The 14,111-nt window shown below is 40.0% G+C and overlaps 1 protein-coding gene across 1 annotated transcript in view; it reads right to left on the reverse strand.

Moving 5' to 3' along the window:
* dnah7 (dynein, axonemal, heavy chain 7) overlaps positions 1-14,111 on the reverse strand; it is a 72,709-nt gene that overhangs the window by 30,403 nt on the left and 28,195 nt on the right. Inside the window, exons 32-41 of the mRNA XM_085764242.1 lie at positions 11,264-11,440; positions 10,808-10,939; positions 8,755-8,976; positions 7,704-7,901; positions 4,015-4,170; positions 3,585-3,753; positions 2,475-2,601; positions 1,883-2,102; positions 1,041-1,667; positions 50-295 (exon numbers count right to left, since the gene is read on the reverse strand). Coding sequence (XP_085620368.1) covers positions 50-295; positions 1,041-1,667; positions 1,883-2,102; positions 2,475-2,601; positions 3,585-3,753; positions 4,015-4,170; positions 7,704-7,901; positions 8,755-8,976; positions 10,808-10,939; positions 11,264-11,440 — 2,274 coding nt within the window. The remainder of the gene's footprint in view (positions 1-49; positions 296-1,040; positions 1,668-1,882; positions 2,103-2,474; positions 2,602-3,584; positions 3,754-4,014; positions 4,171-7,703; positions 7,902-8,754; positions 8,977-10,807; positions 10,940-11,263; positions 11,441-14,111) is intronic.

The raw sequence follows: 14,111 nt of genomic DNA on the forward strand, positions 1-14,111 counted from the left end.
GGAGCACTTTGTGGTGCACATGCCACATACAGTATATACACACACACACCTGGAACCAGTTAATAGTGCAGCAGTTAATGAGGGCAGGAAAACGTCTTAATCGGTTCCTAAAGGCGTCTCCGATGGGACTCATGGCCAACACAACATGCAGCTGTGTGCGACACCGCTCGATAAACATGTTGAAAAGGGACAAGTTGCTGCCGTCCGTCTGCTTGTCTCGGTCACGCTGCCGGTCGAGCACACGCATTCGCTCACAGATTTCCTGCTTCTCATCAACTGCAAACAGGTTAGGCACCTGAAAAAACAACCAGTTAACATATTAAAGTGGATTTGGGTATTTGGTTTGTTTAAGGGATAGTTCAACATTTTGGCAAATTGGCCTATTGCCATAAGAGGTTCGTTACCATAGTAGGTTTGTTACCTTTAATTGTCGGTGCAACCTATTTTTAGAACGGCGGAGCAGAGCTGCTCAGAGCTACTCTACAGAGGCTAATGGGATTTCTTGGTTTCCCTCATCAAACTAATCAAAAACACAATCCAACAACTCCAAAACGCTCTTGTGGACAAGTTGTGACCTGTACATTCACCACAGTATGAGATAATAACAGAACGTTACCAGACAGAGTTGTTTTCGAGGTAAATTCCTACAAACCACTGATGTGATGCGTGTTCCCGTCAGGGGCAGTTTTTCGGCAAGCAGTCTCTGCATTTGCCTCGAAAACAACTCCATCTCCCAATTTGCCAAAACTATCCCTTTAGTTAAGTTAACTACCTTTAACCTATTTCTCTTTGTATAACATTCATCATTTCATATATTCACCAAGTATTCATCAATTTTTCAGTCTACAAATACATCCATCTTCTCTGTCCATACTTCTTTTTAACCATTCATTCAAACCTTTATTCACTGACTGACCTTCTTCCCGTCAGCTTGTGAATGTTATTTATACCTTCATGCTCATTTGTCAATCTAGCCATGCACATTATTACATTTTATGATCAACCTTGGCTTTGTCTGTGTCCCCTCCCTTGCACTTTACCTCACCAGTGTTGAGCAGGTTGCCAATGTCTTCCAGAAATGACTCCATTTTGATTTGTGTGTCTGTGAAAAGGAACACGCCATGGGCTTCACCCTGCGTAGACTTCCTCATTATTAGTTTCAGATCATCGTGCCACTCAGTGGTTCCATAAGTCTTGGAGATCTCCACCTGGAAAAGCTCGGCCTCTGCCATGTGGGCAGCCAACCGGGTGAGAGACTGACGCCCGCTCCCGCCCACACCGACCAGCAGAGCGTGTCCACTTGGCTGCTTGAGGATGCGGGAAATGCGGCACACATGCTCAATGGCGAAACGGAAAAGCACCAAATTCATAGGTGCCTTGCTAATGTTGTTGAATTCCTCCAAGTGGGACTCCACCACCTGGCCGAGCTGGTCCAGATTGTGCACCTCACGGTAGTTGCGGTCGTCGCCCTTAGGGTCATGGAAGTCACAAAACATGAGGCTGCGTAGGTCGTCCTCAGTGACTTTCCCATCTTGGTCCTGGTCCAAATGTTGGAAGAGCTGATGGAAGTTGTCCTTCATGTGACTTTGAGACACTGTCTGTAAATGGCTTACAAGCCAAGACCGATCTGTGTCATGGACCAGTCGATCATAGTACACCCTCAGGACCTGAGAATCAACAAGACAGAGGGAGAAAGGGGAACAAGGAGAAAAATCAGCAGAGTCCAGAGGTTGCAGAGAAATGTGTGGCAATGTCATCTTCAGTACATAAACTATATTTTAATGTATTTTGTTTTTTATTTGTAATTGATGTTACTTAAGTTATGTACGTAGTTCTGAGTAGGCATTTTTTTATACTGTCTTTCTGTTGTGTACCACATTACCTCATGCACCCAGAGCCGTTTGATGGCAGTTGGTTCATCTGCAGTTTCTGGCCGTGCCAGACAGATGCCCTGGATGACTCGGGACACATCGCGCAGATTGAACAGGTAATGGGACTTTGTCGGGGTAGGTAGCAGGTTCTTGGTGGCCTCTTGGTACACTGACATGGTGCTGTTAACGATCTGAGAGGTCAGAGCTGCAAATGTCTTGGGGAAAGCGAACCTGTAGATGAAATAGTCCCACACAGTTCAGATTGCCCCCTGTTTCATTTGAAAATATTAGTACGCACACGAGGTAATGTAGACATATACAGAGTGTATGTGTATGTGTGCCTGTATACAGTATACCGGTATACAGTGTATGTCTGCACACAGTCTGCATGAGTACTTGAGTTCATTTGAAACCTTTTCAAACAATTTTGCAGTCTCCTGAATAATTAATAACAAACATTTATCCTCCTAAATGTATATACATTTCTGCAGTAGTGGCTGCCTAATGGTATTTGATCAGCAGTAATTTACATTTCATTTTTATTCTAAAAGTGACTGGATGCTCTCATGATAGTAAAACATATTCCATATTCTATGTTGCTACCGTATGGTGAAATGCCAGTCTATGATCCTGGAGAAGATTGTATACATAGTCTTGTCATCAAAATCATTGATGGTCATCATGTTGAAGTGGCGCAGAAAACGAGGTGTGACAGGGTTCCGCCCTCCACCTATATGAAAAGGAGAAGAAAAAAGAACCACAGATTACATTTCTGATCCATGCTCCTGATACTATAAGAACCTGAAGATTTTGCTTGCAATGCTCACTTATCATTACCATTTGTTCAATGTGTCTAATGTATGTCTCAGTGGTCACTAACTAGAGCTCTTTCCATTTGTTTTGTATCATCATTGTTCAATTGTTTACTATTATTTTGGTAAGGAGCAGTTGTGTATTAAAGATGACCCAGCAACCATAGATATTGTCAGAGATGACAACCTCTATGTTACTCATGTACATGTAATACTACTTAACAGGGTACCTTGTTCTGCATTTACATGCTGCAGCCACAGTATATTGCAATGTTGAAATATTACATTGCAAGACTAACTTGTGACTTGTTAGATCATCCCAGTCAACAAAGTGAATTGGAAGGTCCCTCTGGAGCTTTAACTCATTATTAGCTATACAGCTAACAACAACACTGTTTGTGTTACCATATTTGGACAATATGGCATTTCCTTTATTTTGAGACACAAGTTTACATCTGTGGAATGGAATGGAATATACTGTATCTGGTGGAATCCACTGGGAAAGTGGTCTCAGACCTCTAAATCCAACTGTCTTTTGATTTTATCAACTAATTCCTTAAACATGATAGACCAGTGTAACATTAGCTCAGCACAGGTACCAGCAGCAAACCCTGGAGCTGTGTGAGCACCTGAGAGTGGCACCCACCCTCTTTCTCTTGCAGCTGTCGCTGCCAGCTCCATCAGTGGACAGGAGTGCTTTTGTGCTTTAGTAGTTGTAGGAGGAAGTGGTAAGCATTTGCTATTTGTAAGCACCTCAAGGCAACGAGGAGCTCCACAAAACAGAAGGTAATGGTGGTTTGTGGCAATGTCTCTACAGCACTTAGGCAGCAGTGAAGAGACAGAAAGAAACTTAATTTTTATCAAGCAAACTTGGCTTTGAAACGGTACAGCTGCTACTTACCAGGTGGTCCCATAGCACATACGATTTGAATATCCACCAGGTTGATCATGGAGCAGTCCTTCAAGTCATACCAGTTCCAATGATCCAGCCACTGGCGCAGGAGCTCCACAGGGGGCTGAGCACCATAAACCTCCCTTGCTGGCATGTTCACATCATCCACAAATACCACCTGATAAGATAGAACATTAGTATACATGGCATGATAAATAGGTTGTAATATCACCACAAGATAACTGATATTTAAAACTACACAGATTTCTGTTTAAACATCTGACAACACTTTAAATGATGTGATCCTTGTTATCTAAGGACTATAGATTTTTTAGAGCAACATTAAAACAATTAGCCAAAATATGCATAAACTCAAGGGGGAAAAAAAACAAATCATATCAACCTAAAACATAATATGAACATAAGACAGACGACGTACCATTTTCTTCCCCAGTGGAGGGCCAAACACTCCTTTGCGCCGCTTATCTAGTCTGGACAAAATAATGTTTTGGGTCTGGGCAGCTGTAGTCTGGGCAGAGAAGTTGATAAATAACGGGCTGTACACATCCTTATCCAGCTGTTTCAATAGGAAGTCCTAGGAGATAAGAGATATCAGGAACATAAGCACAGGTTATCATCCAATAGTATGGACATTTCTTAGTATATGTTCATGTGCCAGACAACTATGTAAAATGGGGACACATTGCAAAAACAAAAGATGCGATTGGCAAAAATGTTACCTATGAATTGTACACTTGTCATAAAATGTAGTGTATGTATGTTTTGAAAGTAAAATTCAATACATACTGTAAATGTGTACTAATGCTCACTGGTTGAAAATGTTTTAAAGGATTTCATTTCTCTCCTCTGTATCTGCACAGCAAAAGCCGAATACAGCTGCAGCACATGTAAAATGATAATTTCCAATTTGATCCTGGGAAATGGTTGTGATAAGCTTTATAATCTCATTAAATGTGGCAATTAGTATGTATTTTATTATATACAAACTGGATCTCAGTTAATCCCTAAAATTGACTATGAAATGAAGTAGGAAATTAGTTGCCCTCTGAGGACATGTTCTAAAGTAATGTTCTGCAGGTCAAAAGGGTAAAATCAGTGAATGTTAGATTCTGCATGACCATTTACAAAAGGGCATTTTACTAAAAGCTGAGAGAGGTTTGAGCTAAAGGTCATTTTGATAAAATGGCTCCCTCTTTTTCTATGAGTACACATCATAGGACACAGAACATAGTCATAGCTGATCTGATGTACTGTATTTAATTAGGATTTGATCTATTTTCATGGTGCCTTTATTATACACTGTGTGTTCAGGACACACTCTCTGGGTTTCATGAGCACACATGTATCAGCATGTACGCAAGCGCGCACACACACACTCACACCACGCGTACCTATGAAATTAAGTGGGTAATGAGCTGTATAATTGAATTGGACTTGTGATGTGAGTGATCACAGGATGTAGCCAAGGTGCATCATCATCCTCTTGTCTAAATTATAAACCAACAGCACAGCTTGTCTCAGTCTCATTTCAAAGTATTACGAGGTAGGCGATAGAGCTTCATGTACGTTTTCTCTGATGGAACTAGTGCCGACACATCGCCAGTCATTCTTATTGTCTTAAGTGTGTGAAGTGCTGACGCTCCTTTATCACTCCCCCTTTGGGATTCAGATTCTGTCTGCTGGTTGTGACATGGGACATAGCTCCTCCACCACACACAGCCAAGAAGCAGAAAACGAGGCAGGCTCTCCACTGAGATGATCTCTATTCTTCCAAGACTCCAAAGTCTTAGCACACTAATGGGTGGACTAATGAAGGAAAGGGAAGAAAGGAGGATTAGTCCTTGATATAAATAGCCTAGGGTCTGCTCTCAGACACTGTATTTTTCTAACGTGGCTGTTTCACACCTGGTGCCTGATGTTTCCAAATGATTTGTGTGTTGAAAGCACTTTCTCCACTTTCCTGTGACTGGGGCTATACTGATTCACAAAGAATACTCCCTGATATCATTCATTTAGTAGACAGTGTTTTTCTATAATAACAATAATTTATTCGACTAAAACTCTGAGAACAATTCCCAGTTCCCCAGGAACAAAGAGGCAAGAAGACAGGTACGGGAACAAACTGCTAAAAAAAGAGTAAATAAAGAGAACAATTTATCAGAATTTTTCTGTAATACACGGTGTACATGCTCATGTTGAATGTACAAGTAAGTGTGTCATAGGTATCAGAAATTCTGTGGATTACTTTTTATTATTCTTTAAAGGGAACGAAGCAGGATTTCTCCCTTGGCTATATATGCTAAATTTTTTACCTTAATTAAAAAGCTTCTAGTTGTGATAGTTAACTACATGACTTGTGACTTGTTACTGGTGAGAACGGAGGCTCTCTGTCTTCCACCTGGCGTCTCACGGCTGAAAACCAACCTTGCAACATCAGTGTAGTACCTGGCCGCCGCCCCGGTGTCCCAGCTCTCGTCTCTGCACACCGCGACACAAACGCGCTGTGTAACCAGCCATCTTTTGTTGATGACGGTTAAGACTACACAAATATACATGTCATAACATCGTACTGTATATGTTATATAACGTTATCCACCGCTCCATGTATTGATTTTCCGCCGGCTTCATTGTGAACAATTGCACATGGACGAGAGGAGCGTTACCAAAACAGCGGAAAAGCGACCAGACTTGCATAGTTCCCTTTTAACGCAAGTGTAGCCCATGTTTAAGGCCATTTTTACAAGCAACAGCAAGGGAGATGATTCAGGGACAGTTACTATTGTATTTATTTGTATTTCACTGTAAATAAAGTAAATCAAAACAAGTTAATTTTGCTTATTGAAGGTATGTAGTGGAATTTTTGACCAAGATGTAAAAGATGTAAAAGGTCTCAATGTGGAAGGTATTGCATGTTTCAAAGCCCTCCAGGAGTAGACAACCTGTTCAAGACAACCAGTTCAAGGCAGAACAATGACCCTCTATTCTCTCTTTGTGCCTTTTACACATATTAGCATGGTGGAATGAAGGTGAAACATTCTACGCTTGAACGGTCTCTGTGAAAGAAGGGCTGACAGTCACACACAGGGTGACAATATAACACGTCTGTTTGATTCCGTGCAAACAAGCAAAGGCAGCACAATGGATCTTCAAAATGGCAAAACAGAGCGATGTCTGTATAAAAGTGGCAAATGTAACAGAAATAAGGGTAAAGGTGTATACAGTATATACTGTATGTGTTCGATTTACAATGCCTTTCTGCCTTCCAAATAGTTTAGTTTAGTTTAGTATGTTTATTTCGGTCTCATAAAAACAAATACAGTAGACAAATATAAAGGTATAAATACAAAACAAAATAAATCAGAACAAAAAACACAACAAGCAAATCAATTTACTTTGACCGAAAAGGTGTAGGCTGAAGCATCAGCTTATTTTGCCTACCCTTCTTAAATTAACATTTTTCGTTCACTCAATTTAAAACTTTTTTTTTTTTACAGAGCAACAACAACAAACAAAAAACAAACAAAAAAAACGCATATTCTACATACTGCAGTTTATAAGCACACTGGTATTTATAAATCAGTTTTATATTTATTAATAATATTATTTTTAAATAACTTTTTGAATCTATTAAGTGTGTTGCACAGTTTGATTTCTAATTCTAGATTATTCCATTGATTGACTCCTGTAATTGATATACATCTCTGTTTCACATTTGTTCGTACTTTTGCTTTTGTATAAACATGAGTCCCTCTTAGTTCATATCTACTGGTTCGGGTCTGAAACATCCTCTGGACACCATCTGGAAGCAGATTATTATTTACTTTATACATAATTTGAGCAGTTTTATAGTCCACAAGATCATTAAATTTCAAGATCTGTAGGTTTATGAAAAATGTGTTTGTTGAGTCTCGATAATCGGCCCTGTTGATTATCCTTATTGCTCTCTTTTGTAATATGAAAATTGGTTTTGTAATTGTTTTATACGCATGCCCCCAGACCTCTATGCAATAAGTAATGTATGGCTCAACAAATGTTCGATACAATAAATGTAATGAGCATTTGTTGAGGATGTATTTGCAACTGAAATAATACCTAGCAAGCACTCACTGTAATGTAGACACTCTTGCCAGTACCGGTGGGGCCGATGAAAACAGTGGGCTTCTGGTGGGTGATGAGGAGGTCCATCAGTGCCATGTAGCGTACTGTGTTCTCAGTGGGCACAATGATCTCGTTGAACTGCATGTCTTTGCCTATGGGGGGCGCAGTCTTCAGTTCATCAGTCCATAGCTCCCACCTGCCCACACCCTGGGGAAAGAAAATATTAACACACAAAGACTATAGCGCTCCAACTACTGCTCCAGTTATTAGCCATATACAGTAATACTGGGCTCAATATATTCTGTAAGCAATAGTTTATGACAAAGTGACACACATGTGTACTGCATTTGGGGTTACAGGTTATCTCTAATGTTCTTGGACAGTTTCCTTGAATTCAGAATTTCATATCCGTTGTTTACAACAATATCAAACAGTTGATGTTTAGAACCAAAAATATGTCGTCAACTATCAACCAAAAGTCATTTCTTCTTTTCTTAAAACCTTAGAGACAGTCACCACCTTTTTCAAAAGAGCTTTTAAAGAAGAATATCTGGTTTTATGAGTTAACTGGAAAAGTGTTTTTTTTCTTTTCTGTGAAAACATCACTTTGTTCCCTATCTTCCATGATAAAAATTGAATTTACTGTTAGAAATCCAAGGCAAGTGAAATAATGCAACTGAAGCGTGACTGAATATGACACTTTATAAGGGCCGCACTGACAAATAATGAGCAGCCCCCTTCACTGACCGCTTTAGGAGAAAAATGTAACACTGGTACATCACTTTGTCCAGTCCATAAGTGCTTGATGTAGCGGGGCTCTCCTTGTTGTCAGGTAATGTGATAATAATGATATAAACAAAATTACTGAATAATAAAACCATTTGCAGTCTTTCTTTGCAGAAATAATTAGTTTTGTCCAATTCTCAGCTCAGAATAATGGAAAATATGATTTCTCTCACATTTGTTTCATCAGCAGCTCCATACAGTAAGTCATAAATATCACAGTGGTTTCTGAGACCCCGCTCTGCAGCAAATGTGTATTTTTAAGTGACAAACCCACCTCTTTAATGAAGCGGTACTGGTAGACTGTTCCCTCTTTGGGCAGAGGGACTGTAAGCTGTTTAGGTGGAGCCTCCACACTGGCCAGAATGCCATGGCAGGCTTGGGTCTCTTCGCTTAGAGGACCACTCAGTACCTCCCTCAACACAGCATCAAACTTAACCCGACCTGAGTCATCACAGCTGGCACCCACCGACCACACCAGACAGAACACAAAGATGCCCTGTGTAAAAGGAAAGTACAAAAGTCAGTCTCTCCTGTTGGCATCTTAAAATCTACCTATAAAATGCCAATGCAGGTGCAATTTGTGAATTTCCATATTCTACGATTCATTATATTTTGTTTCCCTGCGAAACATAACCAGCAAAATGAACAGATTTAGGTTCCAAATGGTTTAGGGTAAGCATTAACAGATATCATCACACTGTAACAAAATACCCACGCTGAGTCTTTATAGTCAAAAACCTCATGGCACAGACAAAAGTTTGCAATTACTAAATTGATCAAAATGCACAGAAAGCATGTAAATGTCTCAACCAGTGTACAGATTATTTTATGAGACTAATACCAGAATCCACAGAGAAGAGATGACTTTGTTGGAAAAACAGCAGGAATACTGTAGGAATTGGAAATGAGGCTTAGCAGCCTCATGATAGCTCCTGCTGTTAAAAGGCTGATTAATTCAGCACTTTGATAATGACTGGCGAAGAAACATGGGAGAGAAGGTTGAAAGGCATTCATCAGTGCAGTGTGCACAGGGGGATAATAGCAGTGCTTTCAAAAGACATGATTCAGAGGCAAAAAAAAATCAATTGGAACTCATGCAGGGGGCAGAAGAGAGGGCTCATCTGCTAAAACTTTTCCACTCTTTGTGAGCCTGTGTGGAGGCAGGCCTGATGAGAACAGTACATTTAAAAGGGAAAATACAGGCTCTCTGAACACTGTACATACTGTATTGTTTGGTCAAATAAAAAGAGTATGAATGCTGGATTGTGTTCAATGCTACATTCTTTTTTCAGTCAATAATTATCACTGAAATTAAGATGAATATAACCCATTTGCGCTACTTATAAAGGGAAATAATAAATAAATGAATCAATCCAGCTCCGGAATGAATAAATGGAAATGAGGAAGCGTGACTTTAGTAAAATGAAGTAAAACTGGTCTCATTGCTCATGTTGTGCTAAATGTTTTAAAGCTTCTACCGGGTCAGGCATCAGGATTTCATGGGTAAAGTGGTAATGTATCTTGCAGAATAGGCTCTTGTCAGTCTCTGTCATGATACAGAGTTGTTTTCTTTCACTAACTGTGCCTGTTACGCTGTTCAGCCGAGCAAACTGATAATTCTAACCATTAAGTACAGTTTCTCTCTTCATGTCAGCCTTTTGTGTTTGCCTCCACTATTTCTTTATGCCTCCACAAGCACAACCACCGGCTTACAACATCAGTGCAAAGCAAAACAAAATTTGACAGTGCCAAGTGCAATTTTTCAGACATATTCTCAGTTTGAATTCTTAGCATTTAAATAGGATTGTTTATCCTCACTCTCAGTGGCATGATCATGTTTGGCCAGTTTGTTTACTGCAATATTTTTTTGCAGTTCAGTACACGCGACACACCACCACTTGAATGAATTGCAAAGACAAATAGCTGAGCACGCAGGTCAGCTACTTGTCTTTGCAGTGCATTCAAGTCAACTTTCTAAGACAGGATATGAAATGTGAAACAACTGTCTTGGACGTTGTGGACAGCAGTTTAGTGATTGTCTCTTTGTATCATATTTACTAATTTGGCAAGAATGATACACACATAGCACATAGTAAGACTTTTCAAAATCAGTTGAAGAAAAGCTTTTATATTTTGAGAGAAATAAAATAGTAAAGTGGATATTGTATGTGATAGGTTGTTTCAAGGAAGCTGGACTTAAACCTTCTTGTAGGGTTGTGGGCTGACATTAAGTTAATAACACTGTAGCCGCCTGTGGGGCTAATTATTATATCTCTATAGTTAAAAATACTATCATTAAAATAAGTAATAGTAGAATTAATAATAACCTCCAACCAGGAACAAATATCTTTTTCATTCATGCTCTTCATGTCTCCTTCATCATGAAACTCATCCATCATGCAGTCCATCAGATTCATTATGGACTTGACTAAATTGGCGTCGGACGTCGGTGACAGCTCCTGAAATTACAGCATAAAGAGACAACACGCATCAAAGCACAAAGAGAACTTTACTACTGAACCAACTACATTAAAAGATAATATAGTTGACAATTAGTCAACTACGAATCATTGCTGTATGAAACTGAAAACTCTTAAAATTCCTTCTAAAATATGCAGAAAAGAATACACTTACATCAATACAAAGTATTTCTTTAATAAGACACATAAATAATTTCCTCTTATTCAGGCAGAATAAAAATCTCACTTAAGTGTGACGAAAACAACGATCATTGATTTAGAAACAAGTGCTCATAATAGTATTACGTTAGAATAACTCAGTACCTTGGTGGCCTTTCGAATGAGTTGCACACAGACTGGCACTACGCGGTCAAACAGGGCAGTGATGAGGTCTTTGTGCACGTCACTGACCGTGGTTGGCAGGGTATTTAGCCAGGACAGCAGAAGAGGCCTCCAACCCAGCATATGAGGCTCCATGTAGATCATACCACAGCGAGATACCTGCAACAGGTATGTAATCTATTAAATCATGTATGAGATCACATATGGTGATAAAGAAATGAATGGGTGTATCAGAATATGGGTCTTCATGAAGTACAGTATACTGGTAGTCTTGATTATTGAGCATAAATATCTGGCTGGGCTGATCGCTAATCTATCAGAAAATGTGTGGATGCTCAGTGTAGTGTGAAGGAAGGTTCTAATACTGCTGCATTTATGCTGAATTTATCCCTGTAGTTGCATCATCCCAATGAAAATTGTAACTATGCGCAAGCTGCATATGTTACAATGTGCTGATGACTATATTACAGCCTCGTTCAGAAGAGCAGCTATTAACGAGACCCGATAGCTCCAAGTCCCACAGAAGGGATGGCTTCTCAAAGGAGGAAAGGTAAAGTTAAATGGGCCAAGAGACACAGGAGAAATCTAATATACATGATGACTTTGCAAGAGAGAGAATGAATAAAGAAAGGTAAGGTTTAAGATAAATACATTCCATCGACAGAGAGGGAATGAGAGATCAACAGTGCACAAAGGGGGCCATGAACAAAGAAGAGGGAAAACACAGTGCTCAAAAAAAACATTGATGTGTCTGCATTCAGCATGATGAAAGGAACAGATGCCAGGCTATAGAGGATCAAAAATAGAAATCTGTTTAACAAAAAAGTTGAGTGGGGCATGTCTACGCATTAAGGGAGATGTTATTCTCTCCAGGCATCTACTATGTGTATTGCCTTTGTTACTGCCTCACAACAAACCATAATGAGTGATACAATTAAAATACTTTTGATATACTAACTGCATATGTAAATCATAGACTGTATGATATAAATGCAGCACTTGTCATCTCTGAGATGGGTGCAGCTGGAGATGAACTGTATGAACCTTCAACCAGTTATATCATCATTCATTCATTGGTAACAACTAGTGACACTACAGGCTTTTACGTAAGCAGGCGCAACGTGTTTTTGCCAGAAATCCAACATTCCAGCTGTATTCGAAACTGCATACTACACTACTAGTATGTACTGATTTGGCCAAAATGCAGTATGCTGTATGCAAACAAAAGCAAAATCTGCAGTATGCGAAAGATTCCCAGATGTCGTACTGATTCGGAAAATATCTCCAGTATGCATCTGACCAGTTTACATGTACATTGTTTACTGTATCCCACAATGCAATGCGCCCATAACCTCTAACCCTAACCAAAGACAGTTTAGAGTAGTGAGATATCTTTGCCATGTACCGTAACCATGTTATATAACTTAATTTAATTTAATGCAGACTGATCAATTCATTGTAAAACATTTATTTATTGATGTAAATGTGGTGATTTCTGTACATACAGAGCCCCGAGGCAGCGCTGCTCTTCTTCACTTTTCATTCAAACAAACTAATGCGACTGCCACAATTGTTAGATATCATCAATGAGACCAACATTAATCTCCTAAATAGAATTTAACCAGCCGGCGGTAAACCTCTAAAAACCTGCGGGTATTTTAATTAGCGATCATTTTCTCCCCCAGGATAACGACGCAGGTTCACCAGCAGATCACTTCAGGAGACCGAGCTGCTGCCTCTGTGATGACCCGCTGGTCCTGGTCGCTGCTCCACAGGTGGAGCTTCACTTCTCCGAAAAATGTCGGAGAAAACAAACCGCACATTGGGGATCCAAACAGTTACTTTCTCGCATGTAAAAATATTAAAACTTAATAAAGTGACGTAATAACAGCGCTACAGTGGGAAATAAAACAGCTTTTCACATGTTTTACAGCTACCGCCGTTGCCGCGAGATGCATTCTGGGAAACTTGTCATCATACCCCTCTGTTTGAAGTGTGCCTCTGAAAAATCTTCATAGCCTTACCACTTCCCCCTACCCCCTAATGGGAATTGGGACTACCCTATCCCTACACGCAAACGTGCAAAACAGAGGGGTAGGGCTAATGGCGCTTTTCCACTACACTTTCATGGCACGGAACGGCACGGCACGGCTAGGTAAAGGTGCTTTTCCACTACAGTACAGAGTTGACTCGGGTGAAGGAATAACAACAGTCTTGATACAGATCAGTGGTCGCTGTTGCCACTGTGTTTTTGAAATTTCCGGGTTTGATTCTCATGTCGGACGTAGCGCTCGCACTCTTCCAGTGACGACGCTCTGTCCAATCAGTGGAAGGCAGTCGGCTGACGTCACGTTTTAGTATCGCTTCGGCTCGCTTGGAACCAGGGCCGAGGAGGTACTAAAAATGGGACCTGGTACCAGGTCGTGCCGTGCCGCGCTAGTGGAAAAGTGCCATAAGTGGTAGGGCCAAGGGGTGAAATGGGATTCAGCCTTTGCACATGGTTGTCTAGACTCCCCCTATTATATATAGGCCAACAGCAGAGGCAGCAGAGGTAACTACAGATTGTAAGTACATGAAGTCAAGGAACGGTTAGCAAATCAAACCTCCTTGAGTCTTAATGTTATTTACATCCGTCTGACACTTTTTAAAAGATAAAGCGAACTAACATTTGTGAGAAAGTATATGTCTAATGATATACAAGTACCGATCCACGAATGTAATGAATAAAACCAACAAATATTTTGTTTGACTGTACCCTCTTGACATTTTTGAGATAACATAAAATAAAAGCAGACAGCCATGAAGAGCATAAATGAAACCATTTGTGTAA

Source organism: Trachurus japonicus, chromosome 21 (assembly GCF_045865225.1).
Source record: "Trachurus japonicus isolate A0001 chromosome 21, Traja_1.0".
Lineage (NCBI taxonomy): Eukaryota > Metazoa > Chordata > Actinopteri > Carangiformes > Carangidae > Trachurus > Trachurus japonicus.